Here is a 21,866-nt window from a genome sequence, read left to right on the forward strand (position 1 = left end):
TATCCCTTTAAGGCTTTAATGAAAGGTTTGATTAAGGACCTCCAAAAATGGCTCAAATACTGTAGAATCTGATGGTTACTACCATCATACAACTTCCTGAAAACATCCTAAAAGATTTTAATCAGAGTAAAAGCTATTGCATGTGTACCAGATTAGTCTAGTTTGCAAAGCAAGCACATTTACATTAGTTCAATTACTTTCACAAGCTCTGATCTGCAGAGTCAGCTGCAGTTATACTATCTGGCTGTGGTGCACAGTCAGGAAATGGTGTGTTTTTTCCTCCTCTAGACATTTTCAGTCTTTCAGTATTTTTCACACATCTTATATTCACATATCTAATATACATGTATAGGGAAGACCAAGGCTAGTTGCCACACTTTTTGCTTTAGTGAATATTTCTCAGAGTAGGTTTCTTTTTGTTAGTCAAATTTTGCATAGACATATAGTCTTAGCTACAAAAAAGCTATTGAACATTTCCATCATTATTGCTCAGGGAAACAAAACACAGTTTGCTGAACACATGTGGACCTTTTGTGACAACTTTCCCCATTGGTGGGTAATATTCAAAACCTCATACTTAGCCTTATACAACAAATCAGACTGAAATCATTATAGTTAGGGAGATATGCTTGTATATATTACTTTGCCTGCTTGTATGTCACATTGGCTTTCATTTGTTTCTTTTGGCATGTCCACCAGGTACTATTTAAGCAATTCAATATACTGTTAATGTTTACATTTTCTGTAGAAAATGTAAGTGGTGCTTGCCGTACAAAACATGCTGTCATGTTGCTAGGGCTTTGTAGGTGGTTGCCTGTGTGTTGCTATGCAGTTGCTATGGTGTTCTGGGTGGCTGCTAGAGCATTGTAAGATGGTTGCTAGAGTGTTTTAAGTAAATGCTGGACAAGCGCCACCTAGCAGAGAATGGTCATGCCCTGGTGAAGAAATTATCTTTTTTAAGCCCTTTTTCAATCATTTTTAAAATTAAAGTAATTTCAAAAATAAACATTGTTTTCAAATTGCCTTTGGAATACGCCCCAGTCTTTTGTTGATCAAACAGAGTTCCGCCCCCAACTCAAGCCATTGGTTGAGTCATTGGTAAGTATTTTGCACTTATATCACTTTCTCCTAACGTTGTGAGAGCTTTTATGAAATACTAATAGCACCATAAGTAAGTTTAATAAAATTTTGCTAACCTTTAAATAAAGTTAGCCAACTGTGGAGCAGAGGGGGGTGGGGCCGGGTCTTTATATCGCACGCCCGGTCCCCAATCGGCCTGATGAGGCGCGCGAGGGATAAAGGTGGCCGGTGGCGATGGTTCGAGAGAGAATTACGGGCATGTCCATCATGTGTGTGTTTATGTTTGTGCTTTTGGTTTGAGTTTAATTAAATTATCATTTATATTGACAAGCCGGTTCTCGCCTCCTCCTTGCCCATCTTAACCCCCTTACATTGGTGCCGAAACCCGGGAAGGAGGAGGGATGCCCGTCGCAGAGTCCTCAACACTGCCGTCCACTCTGGGGAGCGCCGCTGCCATCTACTGGGTGACTGAGTAGCCCGACCGCCCGGATGCGGTGAACGGCCGCCGTCCGCGGGGCGAGTGGGGACTGGATTCCCCGACCTCCTGGAGCGATGGAGCTGCTGCCAGGGGCGGAGGAGTGCCCTGCCGTCCCCCAGAAACGCGGAGGGGTCGAGTGAAGACCGCCGTCTGCGAGGGGAGGAGGGAAGTAACTGCCCGATCGCCTGAAGCGGTAGAGCCGCTGCCAGGGGCGGAGGAATGTCCCCAGGTGCCGCCAGAAATGCGGAGGGGCGTTCTGTCCACTGGGGATCGGAGATTTGACTCTGATTCGCCCGGAGAGGAGCGGCTGTCGTTTGCCAGAGAGTGTGGAGTGTTCGAGGACCACGCGACGGTACATCAGAGAACCGGTGAGTGAACTTTTTCTCTCTCTCCTCTCTCTCTCTTTCGCACTGTGTTGGCCTTTTCCCTCGCCTATTTTGTTGTTGTTGTTGTTGTTGTTGTTTTTTCCCCTCCTGTCTCCTCCCAGGTCGAGGAAGGCAGGGATGACCACACGGGACACAAGATACACCCCGCCCCAGGGATAGGGGGGGATGGACGTAATGCCGGTGGCACCTCGGCCTGAGATAAAGCAGGGAGGAGTGTGGAGCGGAGGGGGGCGGGGGCCGGGTCTTTATATCGTGCGCCCGGTCACCAATCGGCCTGATGAGGCGCGCGAGGGATAAAGGCGGCCGGTGACGATGGTTCGAGAGAGAGAGAATTACGGACATGTCCGTCGTGTGTGTTTATGTTTGTGCTTTTGGTTTGAGTTTAATTAAATTATCATTTACATTGACAAGCTGGTTCTCGCCTCCTCCTTGCCCATCTTAACCCCCTTACACCAACATTAGTTGTTGGAACACTGCTGCTAAGTTGGGCTTTGTCGTGTGATCGCATCCTTTTTGATATCTGGCTAGCGAGATGCTACATTTGCAAGAAGTTAGCCTAATTAAAAAAAAATGCTTACTTGAATAAATGCTCAAATAGCAACCTCAACAACAATTTTCTGGCATTTTCTCAAAAACATTTTCTGGCATAAGATCATGAGAATGGTCTCTAAATGAGATAAAGACATGTTCTTCAGAGTTGCTGTTCACTTCAATAACTTAACTCTCTTAATCAAAGCACTTCCTATGTCTTTGGTGTATAGGTGCCAGGAATTAACTTCCTGTTTGTCTCATTAAAATAGACAGCACCAGCTGCCTGTCCATATCTCTGTGAAAGTATCATTCTCATAATCAAAGACATGCCCGATGCAATAAAAAGAAGCTTTACATTTCATGTTCATGAATTATCTAAAATCCTGATCCGCCACTTTCCTTTCAACTGCCAATGATTATATTTAATAATGGATGCCTTGCATTTGATATTGTGTTTGTGTAACTGAGCGATCAGAACTGCAGTATCTGAATGACCAGTGTGAAATTATTTCAGCTCCTGGTGCTTATTTTATCATTCCTGACTTTGTTCTCTACTTCTTCTTCACTGAAAGAAGTCATCAAAATTCCCTTGAGGTTTTGAGAGATGTTTTTGAAGAGGAACTGCCTGAACTGGCCAAATTAACAAGGTAGGATATCCGGATAGAAAAATGAGAGCAAGAGTCCACAGGCGCACAAGCCAAGTCAAGCTCTGCTGTTTTACTGCTGCATTAGAGGGAGGACACCAGAGAAAGCATTTCCAGGTGTTGCTTGCGTTCTGTTGAGGGAAAACACGGGAGTGAGAGAGTTTGTAGCGACTGAAGGAAAATAATGGGAAACAGGGAATGTCAGAGAGGTAGAGAGAGAGAGAAAGGGCTCTTTGATGTCCTAGACCTCAGGTAACTCTTCTTCCCCTTAAAGAGGCCCTATTATGCTTTTTGGGATTTTACCTTTCCTTTAGTGTGTAATATAGCTGTTTGTGCATATAAAAGGTCTGCAAAGTTACAAAGCACAAAGTCTACGCAAAAGGGAGTTATTCTCTCACAGAAAAACACTGCTCAAGAACTACAAGAAACGGCTGGTTTGTAATCCAGCCCTTTCTCCCATAAAGTATCTACGTCACTATGTAACACATTTGCATTATGCCCGCCTGTGGGCTACTTTGGCCCATCCTCAAACAAACGTAGTTATAGCAGAGGCCAGGATGAGTTGGGTTAGTGTTGTCGCCATGTCGAGAAGACACTGTTTGTTTGGACTTCCAAAGGCAGACGAATTGAAGAATTAGTGGTTACATTTATTTGAATTATTTAGCTGTACAACCACAACCAATGCTGGATTTTCTAGTCAGTTACCCCTGAATGATGGTGCTGTTCCCACTTTGTAGAGACAATCTGGCACTTCAGGATCGCCACCTGTATGTATGCTTGATTATTTGTGGATTTATCTACTACCGAGAGTTCAAATGGGAAATTGATCAAGTGTGGAGATTAATTTATTTTTACAAACGGTCATTTTACATCTGCAATGCAAGGTAGTGCTCTGCTAACTTGCTATGCAATGTTATTGTTTTGGTAAGGGTTTACTATTCAGCTGTGGGCCGGCTTTTATCTAAAACTGAGTAACAAAATGGTCGATCTCAAGAGTCTTATATAACTATATATTTATAAGCTGTAATGTTATGGCAGCTATCGGTAACTTGCTCACTAACTCTCTAATACACCCGGTAATGTCCAATCGGGAGTAAGCCTCTGTTCTCCATTCATATCTCAGGCGCAAATAGTTCGGCTACACCCATTCCAGCATAAGGTACTAGACTTTAAGCATGCCAAATTATTTCGTACACCACAACGAACAGGATATGATGTCATGCATGAAAGCTTCTGGTTTTAATAAATAATACATCGCAAATTGCAAATATATTAATGTTCAAATGTTCAAATATACAATCTGTTCACTTTCCTGCAGCAATAAAAATGCACAGCATTGAAATACACTGCCTGGCCAAAACATTATTTGCATTCTCTAATATTTCGTTGTGGCATTGTTTCCAAAAATGTATGTAACGTCACAACATTTATTTCTGTCCAGAGCTGCATTCATTTTTGGCCAAGATCTTGTATTGATGAAGGGAGAGTCGAACCACTCCGTAAAGTCTTCTCCGCCACAACCCAAAGACTTTCAATGGGTTAAGGTCAGGACTCTGTGGTGGCCAATTCATGTGTGAAAATTATTTCTCATGCTTCCTTAACCACTCTTTCACAATTTGAGCGTGATGAATCTTGGCATTGTCGTCCTGGAATATGATAACCTGGTCATTCAGTACATTCAGGTAGTCAGCTGACTTTTTATTTATTTTAGCCATGACCTGAACAATTGAAGCAACCCCAGATCATAACACTGCCTTATTTTCAAACGGTGACTTTGTTTTGGCCAGGCGGTGTATGTATTCCCTGTACTGAGCCAAGAGGATGTTCAATCTTCTATTGGTCACATGTCCTCTCGTCATTCAGATTCAGTTTCACTAAACTTGAATTTGTGTATGCAATTTCTTTGCATGAGCTTATGTTTTTGGTCTCCCACGTTTGTATGTGTTTGAATGAGAGTGAATGGAGAGCAAAGTGTAGTGTGATCGTAGCTTTAATCTGACTTTGCAAAAATCTGAAAGTTTGCATGACATTTTAAAAAGATTAATAATGGTTTTAGTCTGACTGAAATTTTACTTTTACAGTGCATTTAAACATACTGAGTATTTGCAAACCATTTTACCTCCATATTGTGGCATTATTTAGAGGATATTCATGTAAATAAAAGACATGTATATAAAGACTTGATTTAACAGCAATGACATATACAGTAGGCTATTACAATTGAAGCGAACTATCCGTTAGCATTTCCATTCATCTTAATGGCAGTTGCTCATTTGGCACATACAGTCCCAGAAGTACACAACCTGGATACTGACATCTTTCCTTTTACAGGCAAAAATTGGCTGGTTAGCATCGGCAGTTAGCACCTGCTGGTGGATGCCATAACTACACCATTATGCAGACCAAAAAGCATATATATCCATTTAATCATATTATAGTTTATATTTTACTAATAAAAATAATATTGTTTTGGATGGCTCTTAAAATCTAAATTTTCCCATTCATTTGAAAACATGGCTAGTGTGCTCACGTGAGAACTTGAACACAAGAACATGAACACAAGAGCCACTGTGAGTGAACTTCTCTCATAGCGCCCATGAACGCACAATGAAATTCACACGGGTTGGAACGACATGAGAATGAGTCAATTAGGACAGAATTTTCATTTCTGGGTTAAAAAGGTTTATTTTGATTTGACTCTCCCTACTGTTCTCTAACACAATCTCTACTGTCGTTAAACATGGCCCTTTCTACAAACCGCTAATCATACTCCTATAACCAACACACAACAAAACATGCCTCAAATTTCCCAGTACTTTCAAAACACACCACAGTCTCTTGTTCTGACAAAACATCTGCACCTCCTTCAACCTAAAGTTTTAAACACAATTGCCTCTAAATTCAAGCCACTTTATATGTACTACGACAATCTTAGCCACAAATAAAAAGAAAGAAAAAAAATACCCTGAACAATACACCCTCAAAACACTCACAGAGGAAGAAAATTAGAGGACGCTTGTCTTCATTTGATGCAGTTTTAGAAGGATCAAGTTTGTGGATCTGTCATTCAGAACAGTCTGTGTTTTAATACAGCATATTACTATATACACTCACCTAAAGGATTATTAGGAACACCTGTTCAATTTCTCATTAATGCAATTATCTAATCAACCAATCACATGGCAGTTGCTTCAATGCATTTAGGGGTGTGGTCCTGGTCAAGACAATCTCCTGAACTCCAAACTGAATGTCAGAATGGGAAAGAAAGGTGATTTAAGCAATTTTGAGCGTGGCATGGTTGTTGGTGCCAGACAGGCCGGTCTGAGTATTTCACAATCTGCTCAGTTACTGGGATTTTCACGCACAACCATTTCTAGGGTTTACAAAGAATGGTGTGAAAAGGGAAAAACATCCAGTATGCGGCAGTCCTGTGGGCTGAAAATGCCTTGTTGATGCTAGAGGTCAGAGGAGAATGGGCCGACTGATTCAAGCTGATAGAAGAGCAACTTTGCCTGAAATAACCACTCGTTACAACCGAGGTATGCAGCAAAGCATTTGTGAAGCCACAACACGCACAACCTTGAGGCGGATGGGCTACAACAGCAGAAGACCCCACCAGGTACCACTCATCTCCACTACAAATAGGAAAAAGAGGCTACAATTTGCAAGAGCTCGCCAAAATTGGACAGTTGAAGACTGGAAAAATGTTGCCTTGTCTGATGAGTCTCGATTTCTGTTGAGACATTCAGATGGTAGAGTCAGAATTTGGCGTAAACAGAATGAGAACATGGATCCATCATGCCTTGTTACCACTGTGCAGGCTGGTGGTGGTGGTGTAATGGTGTGGGGGATGTTTTCTTGGCACACTTTAGGCCCCTTAGTGCCAATTGGGCATCGTTTAAATGCCACGGCCTACCTGAGCATTGTTTCTGACCATGTCCATCCCTTTATGGCCACCATGTACCCATCCTCTGATGGCTACTTCCAGCAGGATAATGCACCATGTCACAAAGCTCGAATCATTTCAAATTGGTTTCTTGATCATGACAATGAGTTCACTGTACTAAAATGGCCCCCACAGTCACCAGATCTCAACCCAATAGAGCACCTTTGGGATGTGGTGGAACGTGAGCTTCGATCCCACAAATCTCCATCAACTGCAAGATGCTATCCTATCAATATGGGCCAACATTTCTAAAGAATGCTTTCAGCACCTTGTTGAATCAATGCCACATAGAATTAAGGCAGTTCTGAAGGCGAAAGGGGGTCAAACACAGTATTAGTATGGTGTTCCTAATAATCCTTTACGTGAGTGTACATAAAAAGCATCAAACAGCAGCTTTGATTGAGTGTGTGGTAGAATTCATTGGGTGTAGGGAGTAAAAAACACAATTCAAATGTCATGACTGTTGACAGGCTATGATTTAGCATGTAGCCATGTTTCCCACAGTTGTGCCACAGTTTCAGGGCAATTGTTCAACTGCGAAACCATGAAAAACTTATCTTAACTGTGAAATATTTTCTCTTGACTCATGCAGAGAACAAATCCAACAATGGATTTGGAATAGCATACTATTACGGCAGTACACACTCATAAAATAGCTCTTTGGCTGAACTTGATTCAGTTGAGGACTGTGGTTTCACGTGGTTGAAATTAGTTTTCTTAATTTAAAATTACTATGTAATCGCCACACAAACGCTTTGTGTAGAAATAACCTAGTTGAATTGGGTAAACCCAACAAACTAGTGAAAGTGAATGTTAGCGTCCTGAATACATGCTGGTTGGTAGAACTAGAGTGTAGTTTAATAACAATGCTGTTTACATGTGCTACATACCTATCCTTATCATTAGCTCAAGCTCCACTCTTCACCATAATGGTAACCCCCAAAACTCCAAGATAACAGAAACTCTTCTAAATCTCAAAATATTGATTTTTTTTTATAGAAAAGTATGCAAAAATGTTCCTACTCCCTTAAAGATATTAATGAAATAAGTGTCCTGAGATATCTCACTGGTCTCTGTTACAGCTGTAGATTTTGTAAACAGCAAACAAATATGTGTCCGCAGATTGTGAACATTGACGCTTTAAATTTTTGCTCGTTCTCATAGTGTTGTGGATCATTGAGGCTATGAACTATAATGTTTGTCAGTTGAGGGCGCTATTGTGCCACTGTTGAATTTGACAGCCACAGGAACAACCAATGCTGCTTTTTTGCTCGGTTTTGGTCACAAAATTATCTTTGGAGGGCGGGTATTTGGAAAGGGGACGTGGTTAATTCAGTCATGTGAAAGCTTCAGAACGCTAAAATCATATAGAGCACGTTTAAACACTAACAAGTATCTCACTTTGTTTATCATTGCACTATGCATTCTTTCTTTTCTTTTTTTTAAATCCACTTTCCTCCCAATTTGTAATGCTGAATTCCCACTACTTAGCAAGTTCTCGTGGTTGCCTCAGCTTCTAAGACAGTCAATCCGCGCATCTCGTCACGTGGCTCGCTGTGCATGACAGCATGTGGAGGCTCATGCTACTCTCTGTGATCCATGCACCCCATTGAGAGTGAGAACCACTAATTGCGACCACGAAGATGTTACCCCATGTGACTCTACCCTCCCTAGCAACCGGGCCAATTTGGTCACTCAGCACACCCTAGATTCGAACTTGCGTCTCCAGGGATGGTAGTCAGCGTCAATACCCCATGTGACTCTACCCTCCCTAGCAACCGGGCCGACTAACCATGCACCCCATTGAGAGTGAGAACCACTAATTGCGACCACGAGGATGTTACCCCATGTGACTCTACCCTCCCTAGCAACCGGGCCAATTTGGTCACTCAGCACACCCTAGATTCGAACTTGCGTCTCCAGGGATGGTAGTCAGCGTCAATACTCACTGAGTTACCCAGGCTCCCCTGCACTGTGCATTCTTTAAAAAAGGAGTTCACAGTATATAATGCATAGTCAGCAGTATGCTAGTATTTCATGGTCAAGCGGACAGAAATAAATGCTTAATTAAAACTGTTCAATTTATACTGTGATGCACAAAGACATTAATAGGCTTACTGAATATAAGTTTTAGGAACAATGCAGTGTAACAGATAAGCATGATTTTTTATTTACTTCTCTGTATAAAAGCTTTTTGTCATGTCTCAAGTGGACAAATGTTTCTTTCAGCCTAGAACAGCAGGACTGCTCAAAGATTCAACTTACACAATTGATAACAGCAATGTATTTATATCATCCTCAAAAACATTTGTTTGCTGTTGCTTGAAGCGCAGAAACTGCACTCTTCACCTGTAAGTTTAATCACATGTTACTACTACAACCTCATCTGTAATGTGAAAGGTGTGGAAACTTTCACAAAAACTGAGTTTTGAGGTTAGGCCAAAAAGAGTTTGAGGTTTATACGTGCAGCTACTGAATTCACACAGTATCTATAAGCCTAAAATGACTACTTGTACATTCTCCGCTTTGAGCAATCAAACCACTATCCAGCCTGTACAGAGGAAACTGGCAGACAGCCCAACTGTTAAAAAGTTAAACTGGTGTTTATCTGAAGAGATTCCTGGGGGGTTTTTAAATTGTGCTTCCCTTTTCAGATAACTAATAGCTTAAACCTTATTGAACCTGTTACTAGAACGAGGAAACCCTTCTAAGACCTCTAAAATCATTATATTATATTATCCACCATGTGTGGTATTCTTTGCTCAGATGAAATACTTTACACCTGAAACAGATTTTAATCATAACCGGCACTAGGCAACATCATAAATATCATAATTTCCCTTTCACTGAGGTATGTTCCTGCGGTGTCTGATTTGATCTCTTAGCAGAAGTGCCAAGAATTTACAAACATATGTACAGTGCAACGAAGTTGTAAAATTGGATATAACTTTACACACAAAAGGTTGGTAAGTGATTGTAGCACACTAAAATCTTGTTAACACACACATTGTTTATGTCTTGTGGTTATACTTTTGAATATTTTAACGTTTATTGATTAGCCTCCATTCACTTCCATTGTAACTGCCTCACTGGAACCCAGATTTTTACTTTTTTTTTTAAAGAGGGTCGAGTCAAAATACATTTTTAGTGTTAATCAACATTATGCCACAAATGCTGTTGATTGAGCGTAACTTGTACTGAACCTGGAATATTCCTTTCTTAGCCTTTTAAAAAAAAACTACCACATTAAAATATCAACCAACCACAATAAAATATCAACCAACAGAAATTGTAATTAATACACTGTTTAAAATAATATGTTACAACTTGCCCTGACCTGACATTTATGAATAAACCCTTGTCCTGAGAATGAGATCAACCTTTCGGTTAACTTAGAACTTTGTTAACCCTTACTGTAAAGGAATATTCCAGGTTCGATACAAGTTCAGCTCAATCGACAGCAATTGTGGCATAATGTTGATTAACACAAAAATTTATATCGACCGGTCCCTCGTTTTCTTAAAAAAAGCACAAATCTGGGTTTACAGTGAGACACTTGCAATGGAAGTCAATGGGGGCCAATCAGTAAACGTTAAAATCCTCACTGTTTCAAACATATAGCAAAAAGACATAAACTATATGCATGTTAACATGACTTTATTGTAATAAAATCCCTTACTAACCTTTTCTGTGCAAAGTTATATTCAATTTTACATCTTTGTTGCCATGACGATGTCATGTCAACAAACCCTAAAACCCCAAAATGACTGTAAAAATTATGATTTACAGCTCAAATAATACTTGAGTTTTAACAGAAGAATTAATGTAAGTGCATTTATAAAATTATAAGCTTCACATTTCTGCATTTTAAACCCTCAAAAAATTGGGCCCATTCACTTCCATTATAAGAGCCTCACTGTAACCTCGATTGTTGTCGATTCATGTTGATGACTGAGCTTAACTTGTATTGAACCCGGAATATTCCTTTAATGTATCTCAGTAACTGTGTTCACTTCAGTTATTTTAACAAAAGTTTTTTAGTTCATAAAAAAAAAAGTATTTTCTGGTCACAAATATATCCATCCATCCATCCATCCATCGTCAACCACTTATCCTGTGTACAGGGTCGCGGGGGGCTGGAGCCTATCCCAGCTAACATTGGGCGAAAGGCGGGGGACACCCTGGACAGGTCGCCAGTCCATCGCAGGGCGTCACAAATATATATATATATATAAAATGTATTTATTAATTAATTTTTCAAGGTGGCAAAGGAGCCTAACACACACTTGGTCCCCTGCGGGGTTACAGTGATATCATATAAATATAGGGAGAAAAGTTAAAGTGCTAAATTTGTCAACTTAGGCAAATACTGGGTTACTCATTTTCTGTTGATTTCATTCACATTTGGCTTCTCAAGTATTCTATGAAGAAATTAATTTGCTTTGTGATTGGATAAGTCAATGTAAGCCCACTTTGAACATTTTTAATAACAAATCTATTTGCCCAACATAAGTAAAGCAATGTGTTTTATAGGGGCCTTTAGCCCCTGCAACAGTGGGGATTTCCCCCCCAAATACTATCTTTTCACTTACTGGACAGTTATTTAAAAAACCTTTGATTGAATCACCTTGAAGAACACTGAAATTATAAGCATTAAGCATGCAGTGATTCTCATTAGCTGCATATTTGCAACATTTTAAAAATTATTACAAATGAAACAAAAAAATAATAATTATTTACATTTCTTGTCGCACTTAAATCTGTTTTGTATACTATTCTGATGATAGTGAAACTTTGTAATATGGCACTTTTTGTACCACTGTCTCCCTAAGATGATTCGCTGATGTTCTTCCTCTTTTGTAAGTCGCTTTGGATAAAAGCATCTGCCAAATGAATAAATGTAAATGTAGATCAAATGACCTAAAAATCAACCCTTAGCCATTGCACACTATGATCTCATGGATCAGGAATATTTTACAGTGTAAAGTGGCATACAGGTGTTAAGGAAAGTATTACTGTGTTGTTTGTTGCTGTTTGGTGTTTTAGGAGAAAATGCAATCAAAAGTGCCTCTTACTTTGGCCATTAGTCCCTATAATTCCCCCCAAATTATCCTTATTTTGGACACTTTTTAACAAGGTGTTTGAAGCCTACATACAATACATTTTATACAATCACTGCTATGTGCATTTGTGTAATAAGACTTAAGTCTTAAAACCTTATAGTTACTGCGATATAGCCCTTTTGCCAACTTCCCCTTGTGACAGCTTTTACCTTTCATTAACTGTTTAAGACAGTTTTCAAGTAAGAAATGACAAATATATGGACCACCATCCTTCTAGTATCTAACCTGATGCTATTATACTCAAGTCTAAGGAATGTAAGGAATATGGCTTACCAACATGAGAGATGAACTATCTCCATTGTCACGGCATGTCCCAATGCACAGGGTCCTCCAGAAAAGAGCGCTGTATGGTGGTGCAACATGCGGTGAACCACTGCGTGTTATTTCCCTGCGAAACCGGATCATCTGGTCCACCCCACCCCAAAACTGCCTCCGCCTCCAGTCCGCACATAAAAGATGCGTTGTTACCTGCAGTCAAAGCCGGCGCGCTCCTGACGTCCCGCACGCTTATCTTTGCTGATGAAGTTGAATTGATCCGCTTTATAGTCTAGAAATTCGATGGATACGGCAAACCAAACAGTCCATATGCTATTGACTTTATTCGGGAAAAGAATCCGCTATAATTATAAGTATAAAGTGTGAAACATTAGAGACCGTTCACACCGAACACGTTTTTCGTCCGTTTGCGGACGTCTCGCTGTTTTTTCAGCATCTCGCGCATGAGCGGCGCGTTAAAGAACGCGTCTCGAGACACCTGCGTTCTCTTCTATTCGTTGCCCTGCGTTTAGTTTTCTTTTACTTTTAAGTATAGCGACGTTTTCCGCCTGAACGGCCCCTTATTCTAGCATCCTAATTTTTTTACTGGTACATTGGCTTAATGTGACTACTTAAACTAAGAGAACCTAATTTCTCTCCCACAATACTTATCTACTGCCAAAAGAACGGAGTGGCTGAACACAGTCGCACATTCACTTAGTTCACTTCTCGGGGTTCATTCGGGTGCATGGTTGCTCTGTATGCATCCCATTCATTACGGTTAACGAACAGTTGAACCCATTCAGTCCAGACTGTTGAGTCTATTTTAGGGTTTAGCCTGTTTGCATCAGAATTAATGGCAATGTCTTCTTGGACGAATCTATAAAGTCATTTTCCAAAGCAAATAGTTCTTAAAAAACTTTGAATAACCTTTGGTTTTTACTTTGATTAAACAAGAAACAATGTGTAGCACAGCAATGAAAAGTTCTTTCAAAATGTTTTCATTTCTGTATTTTCAGGAGATAAACAGCTCCTCCTACTGGCCATCAAAAGTCACAGCATAAGACAACAGGACACACCTGAAAGCATGTGGACACTAAACACTTCACCTTGACTTGAAAGAGTATGGAAGTTGTTGCATTAGATGAGACCAATCAAAACCAGTGGCATTCATTTTAATGACAAACTTACAATCTGAACATTATTTGCTTTACTTTTTTTGTCACATGTCCAGTGTTGTACCACAAATAAACAACACAAATGTGTATACTTAATTAGGATGTACAACTCCACAAATCATTTTCACAGCTTTGAGATGAAGTGAAGGAACATAAAGCTCCATTAAATGCTGACAGGCTGAAAAGAGTTTCAAAAGTCAGCCACACAATTGGATAATTTATGTTACTTGATCTAAAGCCAGTGTGATTACTATAAATGTGAGATATGGGAGCCATGGCATTTTAAGGTGGGACACTGATTGGTTCGTTCTGTGACTGCTGTAACTTGGTAACAAGCATGCCTGAACACAGAGAAACACAGAGATATAGGCCAGTTAGGTGAAAAGGTGACGAGTATGCAAATCTGTGAGGTTTTCAGTGGGGAATTGAGAAACATTTATTTATAGACAGATTTAAGGACAAACAATTAAGATTTTCTTTCAATCTCAAAAAGTTTCTATCTATCTGTCTGTCTGTCTGTCTATCTATCATCTATCTATCTATCTATCTATCTATCTATCTATCTATCTATCTATCTATCTGTCTGTCTGTCTGTCTGTCTGTCTATCTGTCTATCTATCTATCTATCTATCTATCTATCTATCTATCTATCTATCTATCTATCTATCTGTCTGTGTGTCTGTCTGTCTGTCTGTCATCTGTCTATCTATCTATCTATCTATCTATCTATCTATCTATCTATCTGTCTGTCTGTCTGTCTGTCTGTCTGTCTGTCATCTGTCTATCTATCTATCTATCTATCTATCTATCTGTCTGTCTGTCTGTCTGTCTGTCTGTCTGTCTGTCTGTCTGTCTATGTCTATCTATCTATCTATCTATCTATCTATCTATCTATCTGTGTCTGTCTGTCTGTCTGTCATCTGTCTATCTATCTATCTATCTATCTATCTGTCTGTCTGTCTGTCTGTCTGTCTGTCTGTCATCTGTCTATCTATCTATCTATCTATCTATCTATCTATCTATCTATCTATCTATCTGTCTATCTATCTATCTATCTGTCTGTCTGTCTGTCTGTCATCTGTCTATCTATCTATCTATCTATCTATCTATCTATCTATCTATCTATCTATCTATCTATCTATCTATCTATCTGTCTGTCTGTCTGTCTGTCTATCTATCTGTCTGTCTGTCTGTCTATCTATCATCTGTCTATCTATCTATCTATCTATCTATCTATCTATCTATCTATCTATCTATCTATCTATCTATCTATCTATCTGTCTGTCTGTCTGTCTGTCATCTGTCTATCTATCTATCTATCTATCTATCTATCTATCTATCTATCTATCTGTCTGTCTGTCTGTCTGTTTGTCTGTCTCTGTCTATCTATCATCTGTCTATCTATCTATCTGTCTGTCTGTCTATCTATCTATCTATCTATCTATCTGTCTGTCTGTCTGTCTGTCTGTCTGTCTATCTATCTATCTATCTATCTGTCTGTCTGTCTATCTATCATCTATCTATCTATCTATCTATCTATCTATCTATCTATCTATCTATCTATCTATCTATCTGTCTGTCTGTCTGTCTGTCTATCTATCATCTGTCTGTCTGTCTATCTATCTATCTATCTATCTATCTATCTATCTATCTATCTGTCTGTCTGTCTGTCTGTCTGTCTATCTATCATCTATCTATCTATCTATCTATCTATCTATCTATCTGTCTGTCTGTCTATCTATCATCTGTCTGTCTGTCTTTCTATCTATCTATCTATCTATCTATCTATCTATCTATCTATCTATCTATCTATCTATCTGTCTGTCTGTCTGTCTGTCTGTCTGTCTGTCTATCAATCAATCAATCTATCTGTCTCCATGTCTGTCTGTCTGTCCATCTATGTCTGTCTGTCCATCCGTCTGTCTGTGTCCGTCCGTCCATTTACCTGTGTCTGTCAATCTATGTCTGTCTGTCCATCCGTCTGTCTGTGTCTGTCCGTCCATTTACCATGTCTGTCTGTCTGTCCGCCCTTCTGTCCATCTGTCTGTCTATCTGTGTGTCCGTCCGTCCATTTATCTATGTCTGTCTGTCTGTCTGTCTGTCCTTCTGTCCGTCAGTCCGTATGTTTGTCTGTCCGTTTTTATGTCTGTCTGTCTATCTTTCTGTCTGTTTGTCTGTCTATCTGTTTGTCTGTCTGTCTGTCTATCTGTCTGTCCTTTCCATCCGTCCGTCAGTCCGTATGTTTGTCTGTCTGTCCGTTTTTATATCTGTCTGTCTATCTTTCTGTCTGTCTGTCTGTTTGTCTGTCTGTCTGTCTATCTGTATGTCTGTATGTCCATCTAATATGTGTAGATTTTCCTAGAATTTGGGAAAGACCTTCCACGTCACTTCCTCTGGACTCTGGAGCATCCCGTGCTGAAGATCACATTCACATCCACCGGAGTAAAAAAAATCCCGCAGTAGAGGAATTGTTTATAGTCAAAGTTTTCCACTGAATTCGGCTTGTTGCTCCCGAAAAAACGACCAAATGCTGCTTTAACGACTGTTTGTATACTTTCGTCAACATAAAAGGTACATTTTTATTTTGCTTCATGACTTTGAGCTCCCTTTGAACTCAAGGCGACCCAAAAAAATTCTACTTCACGATTTGAAACAATTAAAGTATACATAAAAATGTAATTCAAGTGAATTAAAAGTGTTTGCCAGATTAAAGTCTCGTTAAACATTTCACCCTTTATACCGAAACGTCGACACTCGTAAGAAATGAGTGCAAATTGGCTGCTGATGAGGCTCAAATGTTGCAGGAAATCACGAGTTGAGATCAAGTTACGGCTGAAAAGTCAAGTGTTTTATTATGCATGTCAACATTATGTCTTGTGATAGAGAAATATGCAATAAAATGTCGTATTGCCTCGCAGATATCAGCTGTCTCTGTTGAAAAGATGCGTGTAGATGGTGGCATGCAAAACGTCTACAACCTGAAGAAACAGTTATTTAAAGATATTTAAAGCGGCAAGTATTTTAAAAACTTAGTTTGATTAGAGTGTGGGTTACATGTTTTGCTTATAATGGGGCTAAAGGATTTGCAAGTAATTTAGTTAGTAGTTGACATTATAAAGAATGTAGTTCAGCCTACACATTCTGTAGATTTCAATGCGTCTTTACAATGCGCTGAATTTAATTTAATAGATTATTTCTTATCTTTTTAACAGTTTAATCCACAAACTTGAAAATTATTTTATTTAAAGTTGATAGATAACTGTTTTCAATTGAGTTATGTTTTGAAACGAAACGCAGAATGTTTGAGTTCAAAATTATTGGTTCTTATTTAGCGCTGAACACCACCTCGATTGACCCCTGGGCAAAAAATGTCCCGTTACCTGAGGCATTTCACGGCGGTGGGTGATGAGCAAAACACCGCTCCCCAGTGGCAAGATGAGGAACTGCACGTTGACAGCGATGACCTTGAGCTAACCACAGGGCAGCGCTTGGGTCAGGTCAGCTTCAGGGACTCCCTACGCTGTCTTTACAGTTCAGAGAGGTTCCAGGTAAACGTTAACACCCCCTATTCATAAATAGCACATAATATAATATAGATCCAGTGGGGTCCAAAAGTCTGAAACATGTCAAGGTGTACCCCCTAATTAGTCAACACATCATGGATCATTAGGTCATGAACAAACCTCTTCATAAACAAGTGCATGCTGTCATTAAAGCAAAGAGGGGAAATATTAGATCCTAAGCAATTCTAAATGTTTTAATTTGAAAGAAATGTTTCAATTAAACTTTTAACACAAATTGTTGTGCTGATTATATAATTTGTACTTAAAATCTTAAATACATTGGATGGATGTTAAACGAAAGCATTTTTACAATTGGTCTCTGACTGAAAGGCAAGGCTTGTGGGGTGCTCCTGGTCAGCAGTGGTGAGTAACTACCGACAGTGGTCAGAGGAGTGACAAACCACAAACCGGCAACAGGGTGTTGGGCGCCCAAGGCTCATCGATGCTTGAGGGCAACAAATGCTGCTCAACAATGTGTAACAACACACAATGCATCGCACCCTGCTGTGTATGGGGCTGCATAGGGGCAGATCGTTCAGAGTTCCCATGATGACTCCTGTCCAAAACCAAAAGCTCCTCTGTTAAATCATTATTTCCTGTAAAGCTGCTTTGAAATTATGTGTGTTGTGAAAAGCGCTATACAAATAAAAATGACTTGACATCACGTGGACGGCCAGGTGCGTGTGCGTTGTTTACCTGTGAAAGTGAAGGCACCAGGATGCACTGTGGGAAGATGACAAGCGTGTGGCAGTGTGATGCTCTGAGCAATGTTCTGCTGGGAAACTCTGGGTCCGGCTATTCATGTGGATGTCAATTGGACACATGCCACCTACCTAAACGTCGTTGCCGACCAGGTACACCCCTTCATGACAATGGTATTCCCTGATGGCAGTGGCCTCTTTCAGCGAGATAATTCGCCCAACCACACAGGAATGTTCTGGAATGGTTTGAGGAACATGATGAAGAGTTCAAGCTGTTGCCCTGGCCTCCAAATTCCCCAGATCTCAATCCGATTGAGCATCTGTGGGATGTGCTGGATCAACAAGTCCAATCCATGGAGGCCCCACCTCACAAATTACAGGAGCTGAAGGATTTGCTGCTAATGTCTTGGTGCCAGATACCACAGGACACCTTCAGGGGTCTTGTAGAGTCCAAGCCTCGGCAGGTCGGCGCTGTTTTGGAGCCACACAGAGGACCAATAGCATATTACGCAGGTGGTCATGTTTTGGCTCATCAGTGTATACAGACTCAATGCCCTTTCTATGCTTTTTCTAATGTTTACATAAGTGAAAATAACTTTGAGTTTTTTTCTTTTGTTGATAAGATTATTGTTGTAAGCCTGGTCCTCTTGGATGCCATTTTCGTCCTGTGCGAACTGCTTATTGACTTGTCTATTATTGAAGCAGATCATCACAGAATTGTCCCGCAGGTGGGTTCAGTTCAGATGCCCAATCAGCAAACTATCATCAGGATCATTTATGTTACACCAAGCCATGGATGTATTGTGAAAGCAATATGTTAGTAATAAAGCTGCGACTAGCCTCTATCCAAATGTTCCTTCTGTCATTACAGGTATTCCACTATCTTAGCCTCGCCCTTCTCACGTTCTTCATAGTGGAGCTGTCTGGAAAAATCTATGCCTACCGCCTGGAGTTCTTCCAGCATAAATTTGAGGTGTTTGATGGGATTGTGGTGGTGGTGTCCTTCATTCTGGATATCGTTTATATCTCAAAGGAAGATGCATTTGATGCCATGGGGCTGCTGATCTTGCTCAGGCTGTGGAGATTGGCCAGAATTATAAATGGTACAGAACAGATTTTTACTCATCAATATGTGTCTACAAATTGAAATGTCCAATTTGTAATTAGATTTAAAGGGGGCGTAATACCATTTAGTTTATAAGATGTATATAAGAATTTAAGAACTTAAATACATAAGTTTTGGAGATGCCATTACTCGATTCAATTGAGGGAACATGTTTAATCAATCAATTGAATAGTCAATTTATTGTTTTTCAGTGTACAGTGACCCCAAAAATTAATTTAGGACATTTAAACCACACTTACAAATATATGAATGTAATTGCATTAGAAATCTAAATATCCAACTAAGTGACATCCTCACTATCTGTGCCTGTCCAAATACTTTTTGGGGGACACTGTATATGAAGTTGTGTACACCATGCAATACTTGCCTCTCTAGTTTAGAAACGTGTTTACTCTCATGTAGGTATTATAGTGTCGGTGAAAAATCGTGCCCATAACAAAGTTCAGAAGGTGAAGGAGATCAATGAAAACCTTTTACATGAAGTCAATGAACTTAAAGAGCAGAACACCAAAATTGTAAGTGGATTCACTATTGTAACCCTATTATTTAGAATTAGCTTAGAATGTGGAAATATGATGTTTGATATAATTTGTGGCTTAATCTTTCAACAGGATGAAGAAAACGCCAGACTTCAGGCACTTTTAAAACAGCACGGCATTGAGTACTGACTTCAGGGGTCAAGCAGAATGCTCATTAAATCACATTTGGTGCCAATTTGAGACAAATCAAGTCTATTAATTCCATATGAAATGTAAGGAAATGCATGGTTTGAAAAGTGCATTGGGTATAAGTTGTCACTCAAAAGCTGAATTGATCTAGGTTTGCCTTCCACTTCTAGGTCTTTAATTGCACTCATAAGGGTAGATGGATATTTAGGCCAGTTACTCATGTTGATTTATGTACAGCTAAGAGGTCAAAGATAAAATGCAAAGGGATATCTATAATGTACAGTAATTTGAATCTTATCTTAGAGTATAACATGATCAATGTTTATTCTAAATCCTTATGATCAGACATCTTCAGACATCAGTACTACTGTTATCAATGAACTGCAACTTTCTCTTAACCTTTTCCTATTCTGAATGTGAATATGAGAACAAATAAAAGCTAAGTATTATTTTATAAGAGGTATGAAATACTGATAGACCAGTATATTGGCCGATAAAGTTCCCTCTTGACCCATCAACAAATTGGTATTCTCTTGCATTCGTTAAATACTTTTATGCATCTATCAGCTTTATATCGTCCATTGGTCACTTTGCTCTTTAGATATTGGTATAAGCATCGGCCATTGAAAAATCCATATCAGTCGACCACTAGTTTGAAAGTATTCTTTATTTTAAAAACATGTGAGATAGTGCATTATATACAATCCTACTAGAAAATAAATATACACTATGCATTTATGAAATGCATACAATTAAATAATGCTATCTGAGGATGGACTGTATTATGTCATTGTCAGCAGTGTCAAAGAGATCCTGAAATGTTTTCTTGACATGTCTACATTTTCCATTATACAAATGGAAAGAAGTCAAAAGGTAGTTTGGCATCAGTTGTGGATGGAACTCTGACACTTAGACTGGCAGATGCAGACATGTCAACAAAACTCTCTGAACTTGTTACAGACAGATGACCACCAGCACTGATAAGGAAGGCCTGAAGTAAGAAAAGGTATTATTTCATTGTTAGTCTATGTAAATGTACTTATACATATATCTTTGATCATTGTTGCATGTCTCACTGTTTTTTATGCATCTTACACCATGAGCACCACATTATCAAAACAGCATGTTAAGTTAAAAGAAATTAAACTTTTAAAAAGGACACTGAATTATTTGAGTTTTTTTTATAAAATGGAACTTATGTTTAGCAAATACAATTTTTAAATAAAGGCTGAAACTCGTCAAAAAAAATTTCAGGTATGTTTAATTCACCAAACTACTGGTATTAGTATGGACTGTTTCCATGACACTAACAATTTGAGCCTGGGGGTTCGCCAAGTTTCCGTACATTTTTACTTCTAGATGGTATGACAGTGGTATGCTGCAAGCCTGTGTGCTCTTTGTAAACCATAAAAAGTGTAGCAAGACATTAGTGGAGAGCGTAAACAGTGGTTTACAAATCAGCTTTGCATCATCATGGTCACTGCTACATTTCCTCTTGAAACACTTCTAAAGTGTGAGAACGCCACCACCAGGTTCTGTAACTCAACAGAGAAAAGGATAATAAGCAGACTGTGTACCGATGTTATGGTTTTTTTTTCTGTATTGTACCCAGTCCAGAGGGTTCTGAGGCAGGGAATTCCCAAATGAGCCCACTTGGTCAGGGAAGCCCTGGTCTTTCAGCATCCACAAAATGACTTCAGATACGAGAGAACAGTTAACTGCATCAGACAGCCTATAGGAAGGGCATAAATATTATAACCAATATTACTTGATAAACACAATATGTTAATTTCATACAAAAATTTGTCATTAAGACATGCAGTCCGATACCATGTCTATCCCAAACAGGATATCCTGATCTCCAGAATTGTGAGTGATCCTCTTGGGTAAGTGGTCTGAACTATCCCAGTAAAACTGCAGTCAAGGACTCTGACTTTGCCTTTATGTCAAATCCATTATGAAAATGAGAATAATCCACTCTAAATCATGGGCGATCAAATTGAATCACATTAAAAGTTATTATCTGAAGCACCACCTTATTTTCAGGTTATTGTACATGAATACCCAGAAAACATTTAGGCTCCTGTCCAACATGGCTATGCCATTTACAATTTAATTGAGAAGGCCTGTTAAATTCCTATTAAAAAGCTGAAAATTAATTGAGGTAATAAACAGGATGCAGAAGGA

At 39.4% G+C, this 21,866-nt stretch overlaps 2 protein-coding genes across 5 annotated transcripts in view; one reads left to right on the forward strand and one right to left on the reverse strand.

The window, feature by feature from the left end:
• LOC127637069 (chondroitin sulfate N-acetylgalactosaminyltransferase 1-like) overlaps positions 1-12,716 on the reverse strand; it is a 57,833-nt gene extending 45,117 nt beyond the window's left edge. The window contains exon 1 of the mRNA XM_052117927.1: positions 12,462-12,716. The gene's annotated coding sequence lies outside the window, so the exon portion shown is untranslated. The remainder of the gene's footprint in view (positions 1-12,461) is intronic.
• Positions 12,717-15,897: 3,181 nt separating this feature from the next.
• On the forward strand, positions 15,898-20,832 carry LOC127637024 (voltage-gated hydrogen channel 1-like). Of its 4 annotated transcripts, XM_052117867.1 has the most exons (7): positions 15,898-16,192; positions 16,540-16,633; positions 16,954-17,169; positions 18,509-18,613; positions 18,757-18,988; positions 19,414-19,526; positions 19,623-20,832. In XM_052117867.1, the coding sequence occupies exons 3-7, from the start codon at positions 16,990-16,992 to the stop codon at positions 19,677-19,679; spliced, it is 687 nt and encodes a 228-aa protein (XP_051973827.1). In that variant the 5' UTR covers positions 15,898-16,192; positions 16,540-16,633; positions 16,954-16,989; the 3' UTR covers positions 19,680-20,832. The 4 variants fall into 4 exon arrangements, with proteins under 4 accessions (XP_051973827.1, XP_051973826.1, XP_051973828.1 ...); XM_052117866.1 differs by lacking the exon at positions 16,540-16,633; XM_052117868.1 differs by lacking the exons at positions 16,540-16,633; positions 18,509-18,613.
• The last annotated feature ends 1,034 nt before the right edge of the window (positions 20,833-21,866 follow it).

The sequence above is a fragment of the Xyrauchen texanus genome, chromosome 44, assembly GCF_025860055.1.
Source record: "Xyrauchen texanus isolate HMW12.3.18 chromosome 44, RBS_HiC_50CHRs, whole genome shotgun sequence".
Classification (NCBI taxonomy): Eukaryota; Metazoa; Chordata; class Actinopteri; order Cypriniformes; family Catostomidae; genus Xyrauchen; species Xyrauchen texanus.